The sequence below is a fragment of the Miscanthus floridulus genome, chromosome 14 (genome assembly GCF_019320115.1).
Source record: "Miscanthus floridulus cultivar M001 chromosome 14, ASM1932011v1, whole genome shotgun sequence".
In the NCBI taxonomy this organism is placed as follows: Eukaryota; Viridiplantae; Streptophyta; class Magnoliopsida; order Poales; family Poaceae; genus Miscanthus; species Miscanthus floridulus.
This window is the reverse complement of record NC_089593.1, coordinates 5,954,670-5,976,653: the sequence shown is the minus strand read 5'-3', so window position 1 is coordinate 5,976,653 and position 21,984 is coordinate 5,954,670. Positions and strand designations below refer to the sequence as shown.

The following is a 21,984-nucleotide window of genomic DNA, read 5'->3' as shown; positions in this document are numbered from 1 at the left end:
AAGATCATCACGTGCCAAAATGAGATGATGCTTTCAAGTTCCACCGATTTAAATCCTAGTTGGAATGTATATGAATTATACATATAGTGCTTTTTCTACAAGAATTACACCGTATCCCTATTATGTAAAAGGTTCTTGCATTTGTGGCCATATGTCCTGTCCCGTCTGTCTGCAACTTTGCAACTCTGAATTTGTGGCTGAATAGGAAGCGAGATATTTTTCTCTCGCTCGCGCGCATGGTGACCTCGCCGTCGGTGACGGTGAGGGCGATCGCCTGCGCTCTCACCCTGACCCCGTCATCACGGCTCAACCAAGCCTCTTTTCGCAACTGCCTCGCACAGCGCCGCCGCGGGCCCGCTCGATGTAGCGGTAAGCAAGCTGCCGTGGTCGAGGACGAAGAGGAAACAGCTTCTACGCGGGAGGCCAAGAACGGGGAAGAGGGCAAGGGGCGCGGGGCGCAGGGCTGGTTTGCTCTGGATACGGTTGGGCTGGACATTCTCAGCATCGCTCTGCCCGCCGCCCTCGCGCTCGCCGCCGACCCCATCGCGGCGCTCGTTGATACTGCCTTCGTCGGTCACTTAGGTGAAGCAAATCTTCCTCTTTTCCTGAGTTTCTGCCTTTCTGGGGTCAGTTTGTGGACCGCTGAATGCTGATACGTCTCATACTGTACTTCAGATGGAAACCTTTCATAGATCTTTCCTGTTTTTCCTAGTCAATGAGCATTCACTGATATTTAGATAGTACACACAATTTTACTGTCATCAGGTTCGGCCGAACTTGCTGCTGTTGGTGTATCAATTTCAGTCTTCAATTTGGTGTCCAAGCTGTTTAATGTGCCCTTGCTTAACGTGACCACATCCTTTGTTGCTGAGCAGCAGGCAATGGATGATGATTATGCTGGGTCAAGAGAAGGTAAGCTGATGAAGATTTCGAACATTTGTTAGAAATGACCCCACTATTTGTGTTACACTAATCCATTATTTAGTTCTCGCTTAGGATACGACTTTCCAAGGTCTCCTGAAGAGTTGACCCCGAAAAGGAAGTTTCTTCCAGCAGTATCAACATCGTTGGCTTTAGCTGCTGGTATTGGGCTGATGGAAACTGTAGCACTGATTTTTGGATCGGGGACACTAATGGACATGATCGGCATACCTATTGTAAGTATAAGAATAGTTTCATTTCTTTTCATTCTCCAAAAATTTAGTATCAACTACTTGACGCCCAGTTGGTTATCCACTTAGCCAGTATTTTTTTATCTTCATGATGAAATGTGTCAAGTCAATATGAAATTGCGTTAGTTACACTACCCAAATGTTGTCATAATATAGCTATGTTTCTTTAAAATAAAAGTATCATGTACCTGTCATGTAGACATATACCTTGTATTACTTGTTGAATTTTGGACATGACTAACTGTAATACTAACACTTTATTTTAGTTTTGACATTTGAGCCCCAGTTTTTTATTATCTGTAATTCTTACAGTATCTGTACCCAAAACTGTCAAACCTAATGTACTGTATATTATCTATGCAGGATTCCCCAATGCGGATACCAGCTGAGCAATTTCTTACATTTAGGGCATATGGTGCTCCACCAATCGTGGTAGCACTTGCTGCACAGGGTGCATTTCGTGGGCTCATGGATACGAAAACACCTTTATATGCTGTGGGTAAGATTATAGGAAACTCTTTTAGCTGAAATGAACAAACTAGAGCATGTGAACTTTTGCAATTATGTATTTCTTATGAGCAAGTTTCAGGATGAAATGTCTTGTGCATTTAGTTGCCACTTCAGTGATCTATACAGGAAGGGCAAGCCTGGTGCAGTGGTGAGAGCTGTCTCACTGAGTCACCAGGTTGTGGGTTCGAAGCAGCCTCTCCGCAGATTTGCAGGGGAGAAGGCTTGCCTCGGTTTTTCCCTTCCCCAGACCCCACTCATGTGGGAGCCTCCGGCACTGGGTTCAGTGATCTATACACCTAGTTCATTGGTCATCTAGAAATTTAACAATAATTGACATGTCAATGTTATCAATTTTAGATTTTAAGTATGAGCAACAATAAGAATTAGGAAGTGATAGCTACTACAAATGCAAGTTGTGAGAACTTAGCCTAATGACTGTCTTATTTATAATGCTTTATGTTCCTGCAAACGACAAAAGTAAAGATTTAAGCACTCTGGATGCAGGTGTTGGCAACCTGGTAAACGTCATACTTGACGCCATACTTGTTTTTCCACTTGGTTTTGGAGTTAGAGGTGCTGCCTTGGCAACAGTGACATCAGAGTATGCTGAATTCATTTTAAGAATTTCATGTGTTTCCTTTGTTGGATTGTCTTAATTCCTCCGTTTTCATCTCCATAATTGCACCCATGAGAACTAAATCCTTGGTACAACTTTCTGCCTGTTGTCAGGTATGTGATTGCTTGCATCCTCCTCTGGAAGCTGAATAGTAAAGTAGTAATCTTTTCCCGAAATGTAATTGGTGGAGGAATCATACATTATCTAAAATCAGGTTGGTGGATGCTCCAAATATTTACTAACAAAGTAATTGATACAGGACAGGCTTCTTTTGTTGCTAAAACTTATTGTTGCAACTCTATTAATCTTTAACATACTCCAAATTATAGGTTACTAGTTCAGAGCAGAGCTCCATGAGGCCATGATAGCCACTTTAACTGGAAACTATTCTGTAGGTGGACTTCTGATTGGCAGGACTATTGCAGTACTCCTGACCATGACACTGTCGACATCGCTGGCTGCAAGAGAAGGGCCTGTTCCAATGGCCGGCCATCAGTTGTGCTTGCAAGTGTGGCTGACAATTTCTCTGCTCAATGATGCGCTAGCTCTTGCTGGGCAGGTCTGTACATTTTACGTTACTTGGCATTTCTCATTTAGGTTCTTACATTACAAATCTGTATGTGTTCTGTTTTAAAGTGTCCATAGTTCAATGCAGGACTCTACTTGCGAGTGAATATGCAAAAGGGAATTACAAGCAGGCTCGTTTGGTTTTATACAGAGTTCTGCAGGTTAATAATGCACTTTGAAGTTCAGAAATGCTGCTGGTCTCTTGTCATGAGCTGCTTGCTGATACGTTTTGTTATAAATGTAGATTGGAGGTGTAACTGGAATTGCACTGGCTGTGGCTCTGTTCTTTGGGTTTGGGTCTTTCTCTGTGCTGTTCACAAATGATCCGGCAGTTTTAGACATTGCCAAATCTGGAGTCTGGGTAATGAAGAATAATTGGAATAAAGCACCTGACTTTCAGAAGTAAAGCATGATATTGTTTATGCTCATTTTAAAATATGAACTCTTGCAGTTTGTCACTATTTCGCAGCCGATAAATGCTATTGCGTTCGTGATCGACGGGCTGTACTATGGCGTGTCTGACTTTGCCTATGCTGCATACTCTATGGTATGGATATCATTTTCTATTGTATCCCCCATTTGGTTGTCATAACTAAATGTAGCAGGATTATGGCGTGCTTACAATTTTTTGGCATCTGTGGTGTTCAGTTTTTTGTTGGGGCTATTTCATCGGCATTCCTACTTGCTGCTGCTCCTAAGCTTGGTCTTGGTGGCATTTGGTCTGGTCTAGTTCTTTTTATGAGCTTGAGAGCAGCTGCTGGATTTTGGAGGTACTACCTGAGGTTCCAGCTGCCCCTTTTCTTGAAATATGGATAGCGAACCTTGGTGGCTCATAGTATTTTGCTGTTGTGTGCAGGTTAGGGAGCAAAGGTGGACCATGGAAGCACATCTGGTCAGATACTGAACTGATAAGTGACAAGAAATGACCATGTCTAGGTGATTCGACGAGAAGATGTAAAAAGATTATTGACAGCTAACGACAAATACATGTAAATAACCAGTAGAAGTTGCGTATTAAGTAGAAGAGTATTAACTGTCTAGGTCCTCATCTTACAATCATATAAATTGTGAACTACTACTAGGTGATATGCAGATAGTGTGGTGGTGAGGAAGAGCAGGGGCGGATCCAGGGCCCGGGCTGCAGCCCGGGGCGAGTCCATGTAGCCCCTTTAACATATGTGGTGTTTAGCCTAAAAAACTATGATCTTAATTAGACAAAAGGAGGCCTAGGAAGCAAGATCAGACTATTTTGAACGTGAATCAGCAGCTCAGCCCGGGGCGCAGCCCCGTTCTGGATCCGCCCCTGAGGAAGAGTGGTCATATTTGGGCAGGCCCACTTTTGCTGTAAATGTGGAAGAGACTAATTGGTCTGAGGCTCGTGGATGTACTCTGCTTACACCCTAGCTTCACGTAAGTTTTAGGCAAAGGGTTCTTGTTGTAAAGTCATAAAGTAAATGTGAGATCTGGCAATCGTCTCAATTGGTAATGCAGAGTATTTGGAAAAATGGGGTATGTTTTCTTTTATGAGAGCGAAAAAATGGGGTATCTTTCGAGATTTGAAGTCTGAACATTTTTTTAGTGGAATTTGAAGTCTGAACATGATAGCCTCAGTTGAATTTGTGCACGATACTAACATTTGATTGATATGTTTTTCTTTTTCTTTTTGAGAGGACCAGCACTTGACAACTTGTGAAATTGGCCCAGTGGCGGATTAGGAAAGGCCCCACTAGGCTGGAGAGGCCAAAAGCCCATAGATCTCCCAGGGCCCACCGCCACCGAGCCCAAAAGGCAGGCCCGCATCGCGTTCAATCCAACCAATCACACTCCGACCACTGTGACCACTCGCTCGCGCGCCCATGGCGGTGACCTCGCCGACGCCGACGCCGGCGAGGCCTGCAGCCACCACGCACGCCCGAGCCCTGTCCGCGGGTCCCAGCCGTGTCTCCTTGACCTCCTTCCGCTGCCACCGCCGCCGCTCTACTCCGCCTCGGTGGAGTCGTTCCCCGCGATGCCCTCGTGGTGGTGGGAAGCCGGTCGTCACAGACGTCGTCGACGAGGCGGCACCCGATAAGGGTCCAGAGACTGAGATTAAGGGAGATGAAGAGAAGGAGGTCGTCGCGGGGCGTGGGGCTCCTGGGTGGTTCAGGCTTGACGGGGTTGCGGCGGACATCCTCGCCATCGCCGCGCCCGCCGTGCTCGCGCTCGCCGCGGACCCCATCACGGCGCTCGTCGACACCGCCTTCGTCGGTCATATCGGTAATCCAGTATTCTGAGCTTTTGTAATCCAGTGCATTTCTTCATTTCAAACCTAGAATCATGCCATACCTTACTCTTTACTCCGGCACGGCAATGTAAAATCTGGCTATCCTTTGTGTTATATGATGATGTGAAAAGCTCATGGGCCTCATGAAGGCCTAGATACCAAAATTGGGAAGAGACCGGTTTCAGTAAAAAAACAAATGGGAAGGGACCGGTTTCAGTAAAAATTAAGAGGGGGTCAACCTTTTCATCCATTTAATGAGTTAGAGTCTCTTGTCAGGTTCGGCTCAGCTTGCGGCTGTGGGTGCATCTACTTCCATATTCAATTTGGTATCCAAGCTGTTTAATGTGCCGCTACTTAATGTCACCACATCCTTTGTTGCTGAGCAGCAGGCAAAGGATGGCAATTCTAACACCACAGGGGAAAGTAAGCAAATGAAGATTTCCATTTGTTTTCTGAAAGAAGCTCTGTTGTTTGCATTACACTAATTAATGTTTAGTTCTCACCTAGGAGATGATTTTTTACGCCAATAGAGAAGGCAAGGCAACAAAAGAAGGTTCTTCCGGCGGTATCAACATCCTTGGCTCTAGCTGCTGGCATTGGATTGTTGGAAATGGTAGCTCTGATTGTTGGATCTGGGACCCTGATAAACATCATTGGTATACCCGTCGTACGTAAGACCAATTTATTCGCATGCTCAGATTTCTAGGATCTATTTCTGCCCTTGAATTTGATATCAGCACTGGGTGTTAATATTCTTAGGTGTTTCATGTATGTTTGGTTGGCTGTTGGTCTGAACCATCCAATGTCTATGTGGCTAAATTCCTAATGAAATCTCCTTGCAAAAAAAAAAAAGTTCCTAATGAAATCTCTGCAAAAATCATTGTGCCTAAGCCACTATTCCTAATGAAATCTCTGAAAGTGCTTTCACCTTATTATATGAATCTAATGGGAAGGGAAACTTGTCCACAAACATTTTCCTATCATGTCACACATTTGGCGCTGCAAAAATATAGCACTTCTAGACTATTTACCTTTTCCCGTTTTGTGGTGGGTGGGCTTCATGAATTCAGTCTATGAAACCAGGTTTCCATGGTCTGTCAACTCAAAATTTTCTGACTTTAAGGTTCCATAATGTTGCTGACTGTTATAAATTATACTTAATGACACCTTCTGTGACTAATTCCCTATACTCTTGCAGTTTTCTTTCAAAACACTCTTTGCTGAACATAAGTTTTTTTATTTATTGTCACCACAGGATTCACCGATGCGAGCACCAGCAGAACAGTTTCTTACACTGAGGGCACTTGGTGCTCCACCAATCATAGTGGCACTTGCAGCTCAGGGTGCATTTCGTGGATTCCTGGATACGAGGACACCATTGTATGCTGTGGGTAAGTCTTTGCCAGTTCATTTTGACAAAATAATGTAACACATAACACTATTTTTTTTCCATCTGGAATTGTTTTGACCTTGCTATTTAAATGCATAGTCTTTTGTTGTAACTATTTTTTATTTCTTATTCAAGCTACTCTATGTAACTGATTCAAAATGATCAAGGAAGGAACTGATGGTATGATGCTTACAGGTGCTGGCAACCTATTAAATGCAGTACTTGATGCATTACTTATTTTTCCACTTGGTCTAGGAGTAAGCGGTGCTGCACTGGCCACTGTGACCTCTGAGTATGTTGATGCCATCATGATATTCTTATAAATAAAATGAGGTTTACTTATTTGGAGTATCTTTGCCTCTATTACTATTATCGAACTTATTATTATCTAAAGTATTTGTATTTTTTGTCTACATGTATTCAGATACTTGACAGCATTCATCCTCCTTTGGAAGCTGAATAAAGAAGTAGATCTGTTCTCATGGAATATAATTGAGGATGGAGTCATCCGCTACCTAAAATCTGGTTGATCAATATCCCTCATGCTCATATGCAAGGATTTTTCATCTGATGGTTTTTGCCTAATCATAAGAAAGCATTGATTCAAAACAGACAGACAGCTCTTCATGAATTCAACTTCTTTTGATAGTTATTGCATTAAGCCCCTAACTTACATCTTAGTGTAATATATTTTCAGGTAAAAAAAAACATATTAGTGTAATTGGCCTTTATGATAGCCACTTGATTTGAACGATTTCCAGGTGGTCTACTAATTGTCAGGACAATTTCAGTATTCTTGACACTGACACTATCTACATCCCTGGCTGCAAGGGAAGGGCCTGTTCCAATGGCAGGGCTATGAGATATGCTTGCAAGTGTGGTTAACAATTTCTCTGCTCAATGATGCTCTAGCCCTTGCTGGCCAGGTCAGCAAAATTACTGGAATGGAACTTTCATCGAACTAGTTACCTGTGTATTTACTTGTGAAGTATTCCTAATTTGCGCAGGCTCTACTTGCTAGCGAATATGCAAAAGGGAACTACAAGCAAGCCCGCGCGGTTTTATACAGAGTCCTGCAGGTTAAGAAGTCATTTCTTGGAAATAGTTCGGAAATGCCACCGGTTTATCCTTATCCTTAAGGAGCTGATACTGTTCATCTTTTTCCTAGTAGGTTGGAGGTGTGACTGGTGTTGCCCTTGCTGCTTCCTTATTTGTTGGGTTTGGATCTTTGTCCTTGCTGTTTACAGATGATCCAGCAGTTTTAGACGTTGCACGTTCAGGAGTCTGGGTAAGAACATGCTTGAGAAATGAGAAGTTTACACTTAATTTCTGAAGAAATGTACAGCAATTTATGTTCACAGTTGTTGGATATTTGCAGTTTGTCACTATTTCTCAGCCGGTGAATGCTATTGCATTTGTGGCTGATGGGCTCTACTATGGCGTTTCTGACTTTGCCTACGCTGCATATTCCACGGTTCTGATTCATATTCCTACTCTGTCACATTATTATGTCTCGGATACTATCACACTTTATCATGTCATCAGTTATCACTTTAACACAACTTTACCATCCTAATCGTATTGAATCTTCGTTGTTTCAGTTTTTTGCGGGGGCAGTCTCATCAATATTTCTACTAGTAGCTGCTCCTAAGTTTGGTCTCGGTGGCATATGGGCTGGTCTTACTCTGTTCATGAGTTTGCGTGCAGTTGCTGGATTCTGGAGGTAGTAATAGATGATCCTTTGTTCTTCTCTGGTTTAATTTTTTTTCATAGTTTTTAGGAGCCAAGTTTCAGACTCGAGGAAAAGGGAATATTCATGTACTGGAGTCTCGAATAGAAGCAGCATGGAAGTCTTAAAATTTTACAATCGATTTTTTCTTGTTTTCAGGTTAGGGAGCAAAGGTGGACCTTGGGAGGTTATCTGGTCAGATAGTGAGTAAAACATAGATATGACCATGTACATTCGATTGTTCAATTGATCTCCCACAGCCAGCAAGTAAAGGGTAGCGGTAGCAAGAAATGTGCATATATAGCCCTGCGTGACAGGTAGCTGATGTAGCTCCGTGGAAGATGTGTACACTTGTAGTTGGTGACTTGGTGTTGGATAGCTGGGTTGACTTGTGGCTGTTGTAGGAGACTAGTAGGAGCTCACAACTTTAAACTGTGTGTTGCATACCATGTACTGTGCAAGAAAGCTGTGTTCAGTTATAACCCAAAAAGGAAAGAAAGCTGTGTTCAAATAGAAAATCTCTTCCTGTAAATTTCGTTCTGTCCAACGTTCCAGTCTAGGATATGTAAATCTGGTGATCATTTTTGGCATTATGTAACTCAGTGATTATCTGAAATAGAATAATCTGAGTTGGTTGTTACCAATATTGTGCAAGTGCATCATCATCGGACATTGCAAATTTGCTACGATTTTTTTTTCCCTGCACCATGGGCTCTGGGCCAAGAGAATGCTAGACAGACAATAGGCTAGAGCCCATAGCGAAGGGGAAACTAACAGGCCCAAACAGCCCACTATTAGCCCAGGCAGCGCATATGAGATTGCTTTTCCGTGTAGCACAGGATAGAGAGGGGAGAGGAGCAGCAGAGACCAGAGAGAAGTGAAGCGGAGCAGAGCAGAGGAGGAGAAGGCGGCCAGCCGGAGGCAGTCGCGGAGAGGAGGAAGAGGAAGAGGAAGCGAGCGAGCGAGGATGCCGTGCCTGAACGTGTCGACCAACGTGAACCTGGAGGGGGTGGACACCTCCTGCCATCCTCGCCGAAGCCTCCAAGTCCGTCGCCGACATCATCGGCAAGCCAGAGGCCGTAAGCTTCCGCCTTCCCCTTCCCCCAGACTTCTCTCTTCCCCTCTGGTTCCTTTTATCTTGTTGCTAGTGTAGGCTCTTGTAGATTGTGGGTCTATTTGGTTGGTGGAGATTATGCTTCCTTTTTTTTAACTGGCACTTGGCACTTGACAATCTGTTAGGGTTTTGAGCAGGATGTGCATCGCTGCATGACACCGTTCTGTACGTTATCAGTCAGTTGATCGTGTTTGTTGATGTTAGTTTAAAGAGAATTAGTGTTAATCAGTAAATCACCCAATATTTCTAGTCTTTGGTAAATACTGCAATGGGGATTTTTACCTACAATCCCTAACCCCTAGAATGGGACTGCAATTTCCTGCATATAGAGGCTGTTTGTTTCAGCGTTTTCAGCCCGCCATCCATTCACAGCTTAGATGGATCACGTTGTTTTCCGTTTGGGACACATAGCCTGCAACTGATCACGCCGTAAACTGATCTGGCCCCATAGAACGCTGCTCTCCCACCCTCCTCCGAGCTGGTATCCGCTCCCTTGGCGCGCTCGGGGAGTCCCATCTCCATCTCGCTCCATCACGCGGTCCCCTCACGCGCCACGCTGCCAACCAAACAAATACCTGGTATTCCTTGCACTGGAACTGTTGGCGTTGGATTTGATTGCATCACCAGTTGCCGTTGCTGGTCCTCGACCAAACAGCACCATAGTAGCCATGCTTAAATTGAGTTCATAACTTCATATATAACTAAACTGTAGTTTTTTTTTCCATTTTAGTAGTTTCAGCACTGAGGAAGACAACTAGATAACTCAAAGTATGAGACTGCATCTCCATTGTCTATGTAGAACTGATATACTGACCATTGCGATCATGCAGTACAAGAAATGCCAAACCATTCACCTACCAGTTTTCACTATCCTTCCAATCTGATTATTGAATGTGGTATATTAAGAATTGATGAAAGTCTATGCTCACAGCTTTTCTGGACTAGATTTCTATCAACCAGCAGTCTATAACATTCTTCAGCACTAATATCAAGTAGGCTGTTAAATATGTAGACCATAGGCTGCATGTGCTTTTCCTTTATGTTACCCTAGAACTACAGCCATCAATTTTACATAGATCAAATTGGAATGCTCATGTGTATCGGTCACTTTGTGTTAGTGTTACTCAGGCAGCTGCTTTGCTATGTAGTTCAGTACCCAAATTTTATGCCCCGTACTAGAAGTCACAGATTTTCATCTTCTGTTAGCTATGTAGTCCATTTAGTGTTAGTCAGGCAGCTGCTTTGCTACTATCCAGGAGAAAAATGACCTCTCTGAATACATTGTATTCGTAACCTGACCATGCTAATCTCATTCTCATACTAACATTATTTTGGATTCTGGGACTGAAAGGCTTCTTTGTTGTTGTTGCCTAGTTGTTGACATGTGGACTGTGGTACTAGGCTCAAATTACTGAACTTTAGCCTTTATTGTTTCTCTGTTCTTGACCTATTTGGGTAAATCCATTTCTCTTGAGTACTATCATCTTGAGGAACTAACTGGAATGGTTGTCCACCCACAGTACGTGATGGTTGTTCTCAAGGGTTCGGTCCCTATGGCATTTGGAGGTACCCAGGAGCCTGCAGCTTACGGTGAGCTCGTTTCCATCGGAGGCCTGAACCCTAATGTGAATAAGAAGCTAAGTGCTGGCATTGCTTCTATCCTGGAGTCAAAGCTGTCCGTTCCCAAGTCACGCTTCTACCTCAAGTTCAATGACTCAAAGGTAGGCAGCCAATATTTCTTATTGAGTGCGCACTCACTCATGGGGTCCTTTTAACCTTCACCAAAGTTCTCATAATAATTTTGTTGTTTGTTAGGCTCATCCTGCACAAGAAAATGCTCAATGTTTGCATGCTTTGCATCAAGAATAGATCATGTAAATAACCACCTGTTGTTTCATTCCATCTTCTTTGCCTACGTAGATGGTGTTAAGATCTTCACTGTCAGCATATTCTCAATGTCATGCTAATCATGAGCACTGATACATTCATTATAATGAATCATGCAGGGCTCGGACTTTGGTTGGAATGGCTCCACCTTCTAGACTTGAGGCCCGCATCTTTAATAAAGGAAATTCATGGTGCCTAATGCCATGGCTATTGCCTATTAAGGACAATGTCATTAGATGTGTGTTAATTGGTGCTGAACTGAGAATCGGTAACTGTTGTGTGGAACTGGAACTGGGACTCATACGTGTTGAGTGCCAGCTAGCATGCTTGTGCTATCTTATTATTGGCTTGAGATCAGTCTATATTATCTTGGTTGGTCCTTCGGGTATGGTAATCGTATCTTCAAATGGTGTGTTCTTTGTTAACCTAGCAAAAATCTGCCAATGCAGTGTTGTTTTATAGCCTCACGGTTACAGGGGAAAATGGCTGGTAACTGAAATTTCTTCAGTCACTATTTGTTGTTTCAGACTAGTCTTTGCCGTCGTGATTTGCTGGCCTAGACGCCTAGTAGTGGTAGTGGTAGTAGTGTGTGTGTGTGTGTATGTGCACACATACACACACACACATTCAAGGAATAACGCAAGGGCACATACACACACACATTCAAGGAATAACGCAAGGGAGGTTTGCAAGAACTTTGCTGGTGTGCTGGCTGTTTCTTCTAGATCCAAGCAAAGTACATGGTGGTTGATTGATATTGAAAAAGGAGAAGGAAGATTTGTTGCTGGATCTACTCTTTGTTGCTGCCTAACCTGGAAAGGGAAACTTCTGCTGCTGCCCGAGCATTGTTTCTTGTGCATCACAATTTCAGAGCACATTGCGTCGTTACCTTACCTAACCATCAATGTTAGCTGCATAATCACTGGCTTTGCTGCTTTTCTCGGCAACTCGAGCCTGGAGTGACTGGCCATGCGACATGGCTCGTATGAATTTTGAATGAATGTAAATAAAAAAGGAACTTTTGACGTAGCCCATGAAAAAAAACATTTTCTTTCTTTTTGCTGTTATTTTCAATTGTCAGCCAGTCTCGCAAAAATATATATATATTTGTCAGCCAGTCACAGTTCTGAGTGTAAAATAAGGAACTCTTGATGGACTGGAGCCAAGGAAAACAACAAACTATTTCTCGACAAAAATAAATAAATATAAAAGGCAGTTTTTTAGGCCATTTTTCTCAAGAAGAAAACCTGCAGCGTGGTGAGTGCTGACTGGTGAAGGGCGTTGACCCGTTGTCGGTGCGGTGCGGCCTTGTTTGGCAACCACGACGGACAGGGTCGGTCGGTCGGTCAGGCCACCATTTGTATTCGCGCCCATCTCCTCTCCCTCCTCCGCCTCAGATCCGCCGAGACACAGAGATCGCCGATCGCCACCTCGCCATGGCCGCGGCCTCGCCTCCGCTCCTCCCCACCACGGTGGTTCCGGCCGCCGCACCATCCCCCGCGCCCACGGCCCTCTCCTCCGCGGACGCCACCGACACCAACCCAGCGGCGATCCGGGCGTTCTTCTCCGGCCTCGTGGACACCACCCGTCGCGCTCTCTCCGGCGCGCGCCCCTGGTCCGAGGCTCCGAGCTGGCGGACCGCTCGGCGCTCTCCCGCCCAGAGTCCCTCGCCGAGGCCACCTCCCGGCTCCGCAAGAACCTGGCCTACTTCCGCGTCAACTACGCGGCCGTGGCCGCGCTGTGCCTGGCCGCGGCGCTCCTGGCGCACCCGTTCTCGCTGGCCGCGCTGCTGGCGCTGCTGGCCGCCTGGTGCCTCCTCTACGTGCTCCGCCCCGCCGACGCGCCGCCCCTCGCCGCGTTCGGCCGCACCTTCTCCGACCGCGAGGTGCTGGGCGGGCTCGTCGCCGCCTCCGCGTTCGTCGTCTTCCTCACGTCCGTGGGCTCGCTCATCTTCTCCGCGCTCGCGCTGGGCGCGGCGGTCGTATGCGCGCACGGCGCGTGCCGCGTGCCTGAGGACCTGTTCCTCGATGAGGTTGACCAGGCTGCTGGTGGCGCCGGTAACCCGCTGCTGTCCTTCATCGCCTCCGCCACCGGAGGCCGTGTCTGATGAGTCTCTGTGAGATCTCGTCTCGCCAGGAGAGTGAGGGGTCATTATCAGTTCTTGAATTCTTGATCGATTACGCCGAACTATACTACAGCACTTAGCTAGAGCACACAAGGAAATGAAGCATTGGATTTACTAGTCTGGTGGTGTCCCATGTATGATCTGAGAAACCTGATGAGCAGAAAAATATTCTTGTTATGCCTTGTTATTATTCATCGCATTATATTTGTATTTTTAGTACCCGTTATGATAATAATCAGTAAACATCACGAAATTTGTGTTCAACTCGCACCAGTAAAAGATATGGTTGCGTGCACTTGATTTGGGCTTTATATATATAGGCAAAAGATTATAGTATGTCTTATATGTGCAAAAAATGAGTTTTCTGGAAACATAATAAGCAACAGAAAAGGAAGGTAAGATTTAAAAAAAAATTATAGTATGTCTTGTATATGCAAAAAGGAGTTTTCCTGGAAACAAAAAAAAAATATTGAGTTTTCCTGGAATAAAAAAAAATATGCAAAAAGGAGTTTTCCTGGAAACAAAAAAAAAATATTGAGTTTTCCTGGAAACAAAAATATTATAGTATGTCTTTGTTTTCCTGGAGGTAGTATTTATTGTTGATGACGGACTAACAATTTAAGCGAAAAGTTTTTGATAAGTTTTGCGTAGCTTGTAGTCTTGTTTTTCTGAAAAATTCAGTTAGTATTGTAACAAATGATCTATCATCATAATATAAGCAATACAAAAGAGATATCTAAAAATATCCCTTGTTTCAATACTCATTTTGTTGATATGCCGTCCCTCTATCTTCGAGATCGTCATGTCTCTCGTCATAACCACCTATGTATCTCCTTGATGGCCTATACACACCTTTCATCTTTTGCCTTAAGCCCGTCTCTATTTTGCCCCAAGTCTGTTCTAGGCAGAGAGATGCCTACGGGTCGATCAAAAGAAAGACAAAGAGATTCCACTCCTACGTTTGCCATGGTGAAACCTAATCCAAGGCATGTGCATTTGTTTTTTTCTTTTTGTTGTCTTTTTTTCTCTTGAATTCCAATATTCCATTTAATTTTCTTGAACTCCTCCATTAAATCATGTAAATAGATTATTTCACTTATTATTTATACACTGCAGCATGCTCGATTTCACTTTATGAGCTTTTAAGTCCTCACCAAAAAGAGTAAATTGTATCCACCATACAACAACTAGGCAGGTAGGTGCATATTAATCCAACAACATGCAAATACTCATTTTGTTAGAAGCACTTGGCAAATTAGTGCACCTACGACTCAAACACTACCATGCGTGTGTATTTTTCTATGCTAGATGGTGACCTATCAAGGGGGTTTACTATCACTGGGTTAGACCCATGACACCTGAGCTAGCGTTGGACTTAGAGCCGATCAAAACGAAGTTACCGTTGTGACGTTACCGTTGTGATGTCGGACGTGCTAAGGAGACCAAGCCAAGAAACGAACTTTCATCCATGGCAAAAAAAATATTTAATCCAGTTTAAAAATTACAACCATAACTAAAGAGAGGATTGAACTTTTAGCCTCGGCTTGTAATACAAACCTAGATTAATTTCACCCTTTAGTTCCGGTTGTAACGGTTACCAAGACGTGTTAGTGCCAGAAGCTTTAGTCCCGGTTTGATACACAAACCCGGCTAAAGGTGCCTTCAGAGTGAATTTAAAAGAAAAGTGTATCTTATCTAAGCTAGATGTGTGGTGGGAGTTGAGATGGCAACGCATGTGTGTGTAAGGGCTAAAAGTGAGAGGTCTTAGGTTTGAATCTCCACAGTCGCACCTTTTTTTACCCAAGAAACATATTTAGTCCTGGTTGTATTTATCCAAGAAACACCTTTAGTCCCAGTTGTAAAAATCGAGACATTTAGTCTTGATTGCATAGTCCCGGTTCTCAAAACACTAAAGGGGTTGAGAACCGGGACTAAAGCTACCTTCTCTACTAAGTGAGCCGAACCACCCTTAAGTGAATACGCGTGCCGATTGTCCTCAACTTACAACGTGGCCAAATCTACCAACCGTGGTACTTGACTGTAGATGCAAAAAATAACCAAATTCTTGTGCCGATTGTCCTCAACTTACAACGTGGCCAAATTCACCAACTGTGGTACTTAGACCGTAGATGCAGAAAATAACCAAATTCTTGCGTTAAATTAAACAGATTACAAGATGTTAGACCAATATGCATCCGCCTGGATAGTTGTTGCATGGTGGATGCAATTCACTCCCACCAAAAATCATGTCGAGCAAGGTAAGTAATTTTTTAAAAAAAAATCTAAAATAACTTCAATTTATATATAGTATTATCCTAAACGCTAAACGATAAACAGTCGGTTACCCGCCGTTTAGCCCATTATTCAGGCAAAACGGCTGTTTAAACGGGCAAAACGACCATTTAAACGGTTAAAACGACCGATTAAACGGAAACGGTGTATCACCGTGTAGCGTTTAAATGGTGTGTAAACGGGCTAAACGATAGTTGAGGCGAACAATGTTTATATGGCCCTGTTCGTCGGCACTACTTTAGCAGAACTTTTCAGCGAACGAACAATGATTTTCTCTCATAACAAATCAGCATAAGCTAAATTTCAGCGAAGCGAACTGGGCCTAGACGATGATAAATAATAAATGCAAAAGTCACGGAGGGAAATTGTCTCTGTCAGGGACCTAATACCAGGGTACCCCAGAAGATGGAACCGATGACCACCGAACGTGAAAAACTTCTGGACGCGTAAGGGCTCCATGTCATCCCTTGTTCGAGTGACAAGAGTTCGGTTCCGCCTCGCCCAACACCTTCGGGACGGGCTCGGTCTCGCCCGAGGGCCGAGGGATAAACTCCGTCTCGCCTGACGCCTTGAGGGCGGGCTCGGTCTCGCCCGACCCCGGAGGGGCGGGGTCAGCCTCACCCGACGCCTTTGTGGGATAACCCTGCCTCGCCCCAAAAGCTCAAGGCTAATCTCCGTCTCGCCCGACGCCTATAGGGAGGGCTCGGTCTCGCCCGATGGCAAAGGGATGGATTCCGCCTCGCCCAATCCCAGAGGGATAGGTTAGGTCTCGCCCAAGAGATAGGGATTGGTCTCCGCCTCACCCGACGGCACAGAACGAGCCTCGCCCTGATCAATATATGTCCCTCAGAATGATAGGTACAGGACGAGACAAGACGTTCGGGTCAACCATGGCTCCAACGACCATACCCTGCGCCCTGGCAGGAAAAGGACTGCTAGGGAACGACAGGACTGATGCTTTAGACCCTTCCGGGCGCCGCAGAGCCCAAAAGGTATTACAGGTGCGTGCATCTCGCCCTGTAGAGTTGTAGGCGCCGCCTTCGGCTCTGGGATACGGAACCCGGCGAAGATATACGACAACCGCTACGCTCTAGGAAAGGATTTGCTATCTCCACGAACGACGGATATTCCGCCGCCACGCCGTGGACCCGGGGGAGCGGCGCTTGCTTCCTGACCCCTCAGGCCTACCTAGTCAAAAGGCCTTAGCCACGGCGCTACACCGGACCCCGACCCCGCGTTCCTCCAACGGGGACTCATGGGAACCAGAAGGCGTGCGGAGCAAGACTGGAGGAGGCTCATAAGTCAAAACCACTGTACTACAGCCCATACCCTACGTAGGATAACATTCTGTAATCAACCTGACACACTACAAGGACATCAACAGTGTTGAAGACACTTATCTTTCTTATCACTCATCCGAATAAAGGACTAGACCGGGTAGACGTGAGCCACAAGACTAAGTAGAGTACGCGTCCTGGAGCCCTCACCCTTGTAAAGCCATCCTCTTCATCTATAAAAGAGGATGCGCTCCCTCCATCAGAGGAGGACCAAAAAAGAAGACCGAACCAGAGAACGCACTCATACGCACGAGTCAAGCGGCTACGAAGCTCTTGACCACCTCTCAATCCTTCCATCAGAGACTTGGGACCAGTCCCTCTCTCGACAGTTTGTACCCCTTACTACAGACCGTTCACGGTGCTAATAACACAAGCAGCAGCAGACTGGACGTAGGGACGTTCCGCCCGAACCAGTATAAATCTTGTGTCCTTTAGCGCACCATCCGAGCCTAACGCGCATTACTATAAATTTACTTGCCGGTGCTTGTACGAAACACCGACAGTTGGCGCGCCAGGTAGGGGCTTTGCGCGTTCCAAATCAGGTCTCGGATGGCCACCCACGCAATCACCTGGGCCCCGGGCGCACACGTGCGTCTTGGCGACCTAGATTTCGTCGTCACACTAGGAGGAGAGCTGGCGCAAACTCACTCAGCCGCCCCATCTCCACCTTCCATTAACCTCAGCCGTCTCAGGCTTGAGGCCCTGCCGGGCAACTCCCAGGGAGTCCCGTCGCCCAAGGAGGCCTCTCACAACAACACCCTGTGTCCGGAAGGGTCCGTACGGAGCGCTCCGACAGCGTTTCCGTTCGGTCTCCGCAACGCTGCGGCGACCACTGGCCACCTTCTGGCGCTACGTTTGGTTCAATCACCCACGGACATCGAGTTCGTGGGGGCGATTGAGCAGGATACGGAGACCCTCTACGAGCTCCTCAACGAGGAGCCAGTATCGCTCTCTAGCTCGAATTCCAGTAGGGGGAGCCACCACCCTTCTCGGGAGTGTTTCGTGACGCAGACCCCCGAAGGTCACGTCGAAAGCGCCTCCAGGGAAGAGGTCACCCCTACAAACAACCCTGACAGTGAATCCGGGGAAGAGAGGACAACCCCATCCCGCCTAAGGATAGAGCAGCTGAGGGCCCGGCAGCAAGAGATCGATGAGGCTGGGCAAGGGCTCGTCCGAGAATATGCGGACATCAATCGCGAGATTGAACGCCGCAAAGACGGGGGGCGCGCGCGCGCCATAGCCCGCACCATGCATCAAAGGATCCTCACCGACGATGGGGCCCTTCCTCACTTTGCCCGAGCCAACCAGAACATCGCCGCAGCAACCGCCTTGCTGCGTGGCCTTCCAGAGGCCGCGACGTCTGAGGATCGACGCGCTTACCAGGAGATTCGCACGTTGCTCGAGCGTGCAGCAGCGCAGCAGGCGGAAAGTTCGTTGTCTCGGCGACGCGAACCCGACACCAGCTAGCGCGCGCCATCAGTGCGTCCCACCAAGGACGCATCCGTACATCAAACACCGCCAGCCGGCGGGCAGCCCTCTGTCGTCCCTGTACATCAACGCCTCGGCCATGGCCGCGACGTACGCAGCATCATCGATGCTCGGAGACGTGCCCACGGCGACGATGGAGAAGCAGCGCGCCGCGGCTATCATCCCCGACGTGGAGGGCGCTACGACAGCAACGAGGACCGAAGCCCGAGCCCTGTCCTGCCAGGCCCTCAGGCCTTTGGCCGGCACATCCTCAACGCTGCGTTCCCCCTAAGGTATCGACCGCCTACCAACATTCCTAAATATTCTAGCGAAACAAATCCCGGGCTTTGGCTCGAAGACTATCGGCTTGCGTGTCAGGCCGGCGGTGCGAGTGATGACAACTTCATTATTCGCAATCTCCCGCTGTTCTTGGCTGACTCGGCGCGAGCATGGCTGGAGCACCTACCGTCCAATGCTATTCAGAGTTGGGCGGATCTGACTGAGATCTTCGTGGGTAACTTCCAGGGCACGTACAAACGCCCTGGAAACCCATGGGACCTCAAGAACTGCCGTCAGAAGGCCAATGAAACCCTCCGCGGGTACATCCGACGCTTCTTTCGACAGTGCAACGAGCTCCCGAACGTCGCCGACGCCGACGTGATAGGAGCCTTTCTGTCCGGGACGACCTGCGAATCCCTGGTCCACAAGCTAGGATGTCGGGGCCCGCGTACTACCAAGGAACTCCTGGACATCGCCCCCAGTCACGCCTCTGGGGAGGAGGCGGTCGGAGCCATCTTTGATCGCTCCGACGGAAAGACGAGGCGGGACGAGGACGCCAGCGAAGGCGCCTCCAACCGTCCCGCCAAAGGGAAAAATAAGAAGCAACGGCGCGACAACTCACTCGCGGCCGCTGCCGACCGCAAAGGTGGCCGGAAGCCCGCGGAGGGCACTCCGAACCACTTCGAGAAAATGCTCGAGGGGCCATGCCCAAACCACGCCTTCCCGGCCAAGCACCTATACAAGGAATGCGGCCTTATGCGCAAATACTTGGCCGGGGGCCTGAACAAGGAGGAGCAGGGGAAGGAGCCTGTTCCTACCACTAACGACACAGAGGAGAAGGACGACACCTTCCCAACTCCGACCGGCGCCCTCATGATCTTCGGAGGATCGACGGCCTACGACTCAAGGCGCCGCCAGAAGGTCGCGCGTCGAGAGGTCTATACCGCTGGACCGGCCACGCCAGCTTTTCTCCGGTGGTCGGAATCCGCCATAACCTTCGACCGGACCGACCATCCGGATGCCATCCCACACCCGGGAAGGTATCCGCTTGTCATCGACCCGATCGTCGGTCCAAAGCGGCTCACCAAGGTGCTGATGGATGGGGGCAGCGGTCTCAACATCATGTACGCCAAGACGCTCGACGAGATGGGTGTCGACCGAACGCACCTCCGTCCCGTCCGAGCACCCTTTCATGGCGTCGTGCCGGGAAGGCAAGCCGTGCCACTAGGGCAGATCGACCTGCCCGTCACTTTTGGGGATCGGTCCAATTACCGGACTGAGACTCTCACATTCGATGTGGTGGGGTTCCCGGGGACTTTCCACGCCATCTTGGGGCGACCATGCTACGCGAAGTTCATGGCCGTACCCAATTACACGTACCTGAAGCTAAAGATGCCGGGTCCCCGTGGGGTCATCACCATCGGCACCTCCTTCCAGCGCGCTTACGAGTGCGAGGTCGAATGCTGCGGACACGCATCCGCAGTCATCGCATCCGAAGAGCTCGCCACCCTCAGGGAAGAGGTCATTGAAGGGACACCCGACGCAAAGAAGTCGTCTGGATCGTTCGAATCGGCAGAAGGCTCCTGGGACGTCCTCTTGGATCCCAGTAGCTCCGAGGGCAAAAAAGTCCGAATCGGGACCGCGCTCTCCTCCGCATAGGAAAGCGCACTCGTCGACTTCCTCCGCGCCAACAAGGACATCTTTGCGTGGAAACCCTTGGATATGCCGGGCATCCCGAGGGAGGTCGCCGAGCATACTCTCCAAATCCTCCCGGGCTCCAAGCCAGTGAAACAACGCCTGCGCCGCTTCGATGAGGAGAAACGCAGGGCCATCGGCGAGGAGATAGCCAAACTACTGGCCGCAGGATTCATTAAGGAAGTGTACCACCCAGAGTGGTTAGCAAATCCTGTTCTTGTCCGGAAAAAAGAGCGGGAAATGGAGAATGTGTGTTGATTATACTGGCCTCAACAAAGCGTGTCCAAAGGATCCATTTCCTTTGCCACGAATAGACCAAATAGTCGATTCCACCTCGGGGTGCGAAACCCTCTGTTTCCTTGACGCATACTCAGGCTACCATCAAATCGCGATGAAAGAGTCCGACCAGCTCGTGACATCTTTTATCACGCCCTTCGGACCATTTTGCTACGTTTCAATGCCGTTTGGTCTGAAGAACGCTGGGGCAACGTACCAGCGCTGTATGCTTAGTTACTTCGGAGACCTCATCGGGCGAACCATTGAGGCCTATGTCGACGACATCGTAGTCAAATCCAAGCGAGCTGACCACCTTGTCGCCGACCTTGAACGCACCTTTGCGAAACTCCGAGCGAACGGCATCAAGCTCAATCCCGAAAAATGTGTTTTCGGGGTCCCGAGGGGCATGCTGCTCGGCTTCATCGTCTCCGAGCGTGGCATCGAAGCCAACCCAGAGAAGATATCAGCCATCACGAGGATGGGCCCGATCCAAAACATAAAGGGGGTTCAGCGGATCACCGGGTGCCTTGCCGCCCTCAGCCGATTCATTTCACACCTCGGCGAACGAGGACTCCCCCTTTATCGACTCCTGAAGAAAACTGACCGCTTCGAGTGGACGGCCGAGGCTCAGGAGGCACTTGACATGGTTAAGCGATTTTTAACTAAGCCATCGGTCCTTGTTCCTCCATGCGATGGAGAATCTCTCCTACTATATATATCGGCCACCACCCAAGTGGTTAGCTCCACCTTAATAGTAGAGCGAGAGGAAGAGGGGCACGCCTTCAAGGTGCAGCGCCCTGTATATTTCATCAGCGAGGTGTTATCCGACTCCAAAACCCGCTACTCACAGATCCAGAAACTCCTCTACACCGTCCTCATCACCAAAAGGAAGCTACGCCACTACTTCGAGTCACACCCTATGACAGTAGTGACGTTGTTCCCCCTCGGCGAGGTCGTTCGTAGCCATGACGCTACGGGAAGAACCGCAAAGTGGGCACTCGAGCTGATGGATCAGGGCATTTCTTATGTCCCCCGAACGGCGATCAAATCTCAGGCACTAGCTGACTTCATCGCGGAGTGTACCGAGGTCCAGATGCCACCAGCAGCCGTCGACCAAGAGTACTGGATAATGTACTTTGATGGATCGCTGATGAAGAAGGGCGCTGGAGCAGGACTAGTCTTTGTATCCCCCCTCGGGGTGCACATAAGGTACATGGTTCGGCTTCATTTCCCCTCATCAAACAATACTGTAGAATACGAAGCGC

The 21,984-nt window shown here is 47.7% G+C and overlaps 1 protein-coding gene and 3 pseudogenes across 1 annotated transcript; all 4 read left to right on the top strand.

Moving 5' to 3' along the window:
• The first annotated feature begins 175 nt into the window (after positions 1 to 175).
• On the top strand, positions 176 to 4,527 carry LOC136504460 (protein DETOXIFICATION 44, chloroplastic-like). The gene is made up of 12 exons (XM_066499399.1): positions 176 to 582; positions 766 to 912; positions 997 to 1,157; positions 1,536 to 1,671; positions 2,187 to 2,283; positions 2,412 to 2,512; positions 2,694 to 2,861; positions 2,944 to 3,026; positions 3,110 to 3,226; positions 3,317 to 3,412; positions 3,514 to 3,635; positions 3,722 to 4,527. The coding sequence occupies exons 1-12, from the start codon at positions 237 to 239 to the stop codon at positions 3,789 to 3,791; spliced, it is 1,644 nt and encodes a 547-aa protein (XP_066355496.1). The 5' UTR covers positions 176 to 236; the 3' UTR covers positions 3,792 to 4,527.
• A 14-nt stretch (positions 4,528 to 4,541) lies between these two features.
• LOC136504456 (protein DETOXIFICATION 44, chloroplastic-like) lies at positions 4,542 to 8,779 on the top strand (annotated as a pseudogene).
• Positions 8,780 to 9,102: 323 nt separating this feature from the next.
• Positions 9,103 to 11,642, top strand: LOC136504459 (uncharacterized; annotated as a pseudogene).
• Positions 11,643 to 12,032: 390 nt separating this feature from the next.
• LOC136504458 (PRA1 family protein B2-like) lies at positions 12,033 to 13,550 on the top strand (annotated as a pseudogene).
• The last annotated feature ends 8,434 nt before the right edge of the window (positions 13,551 to 21,984 follow it).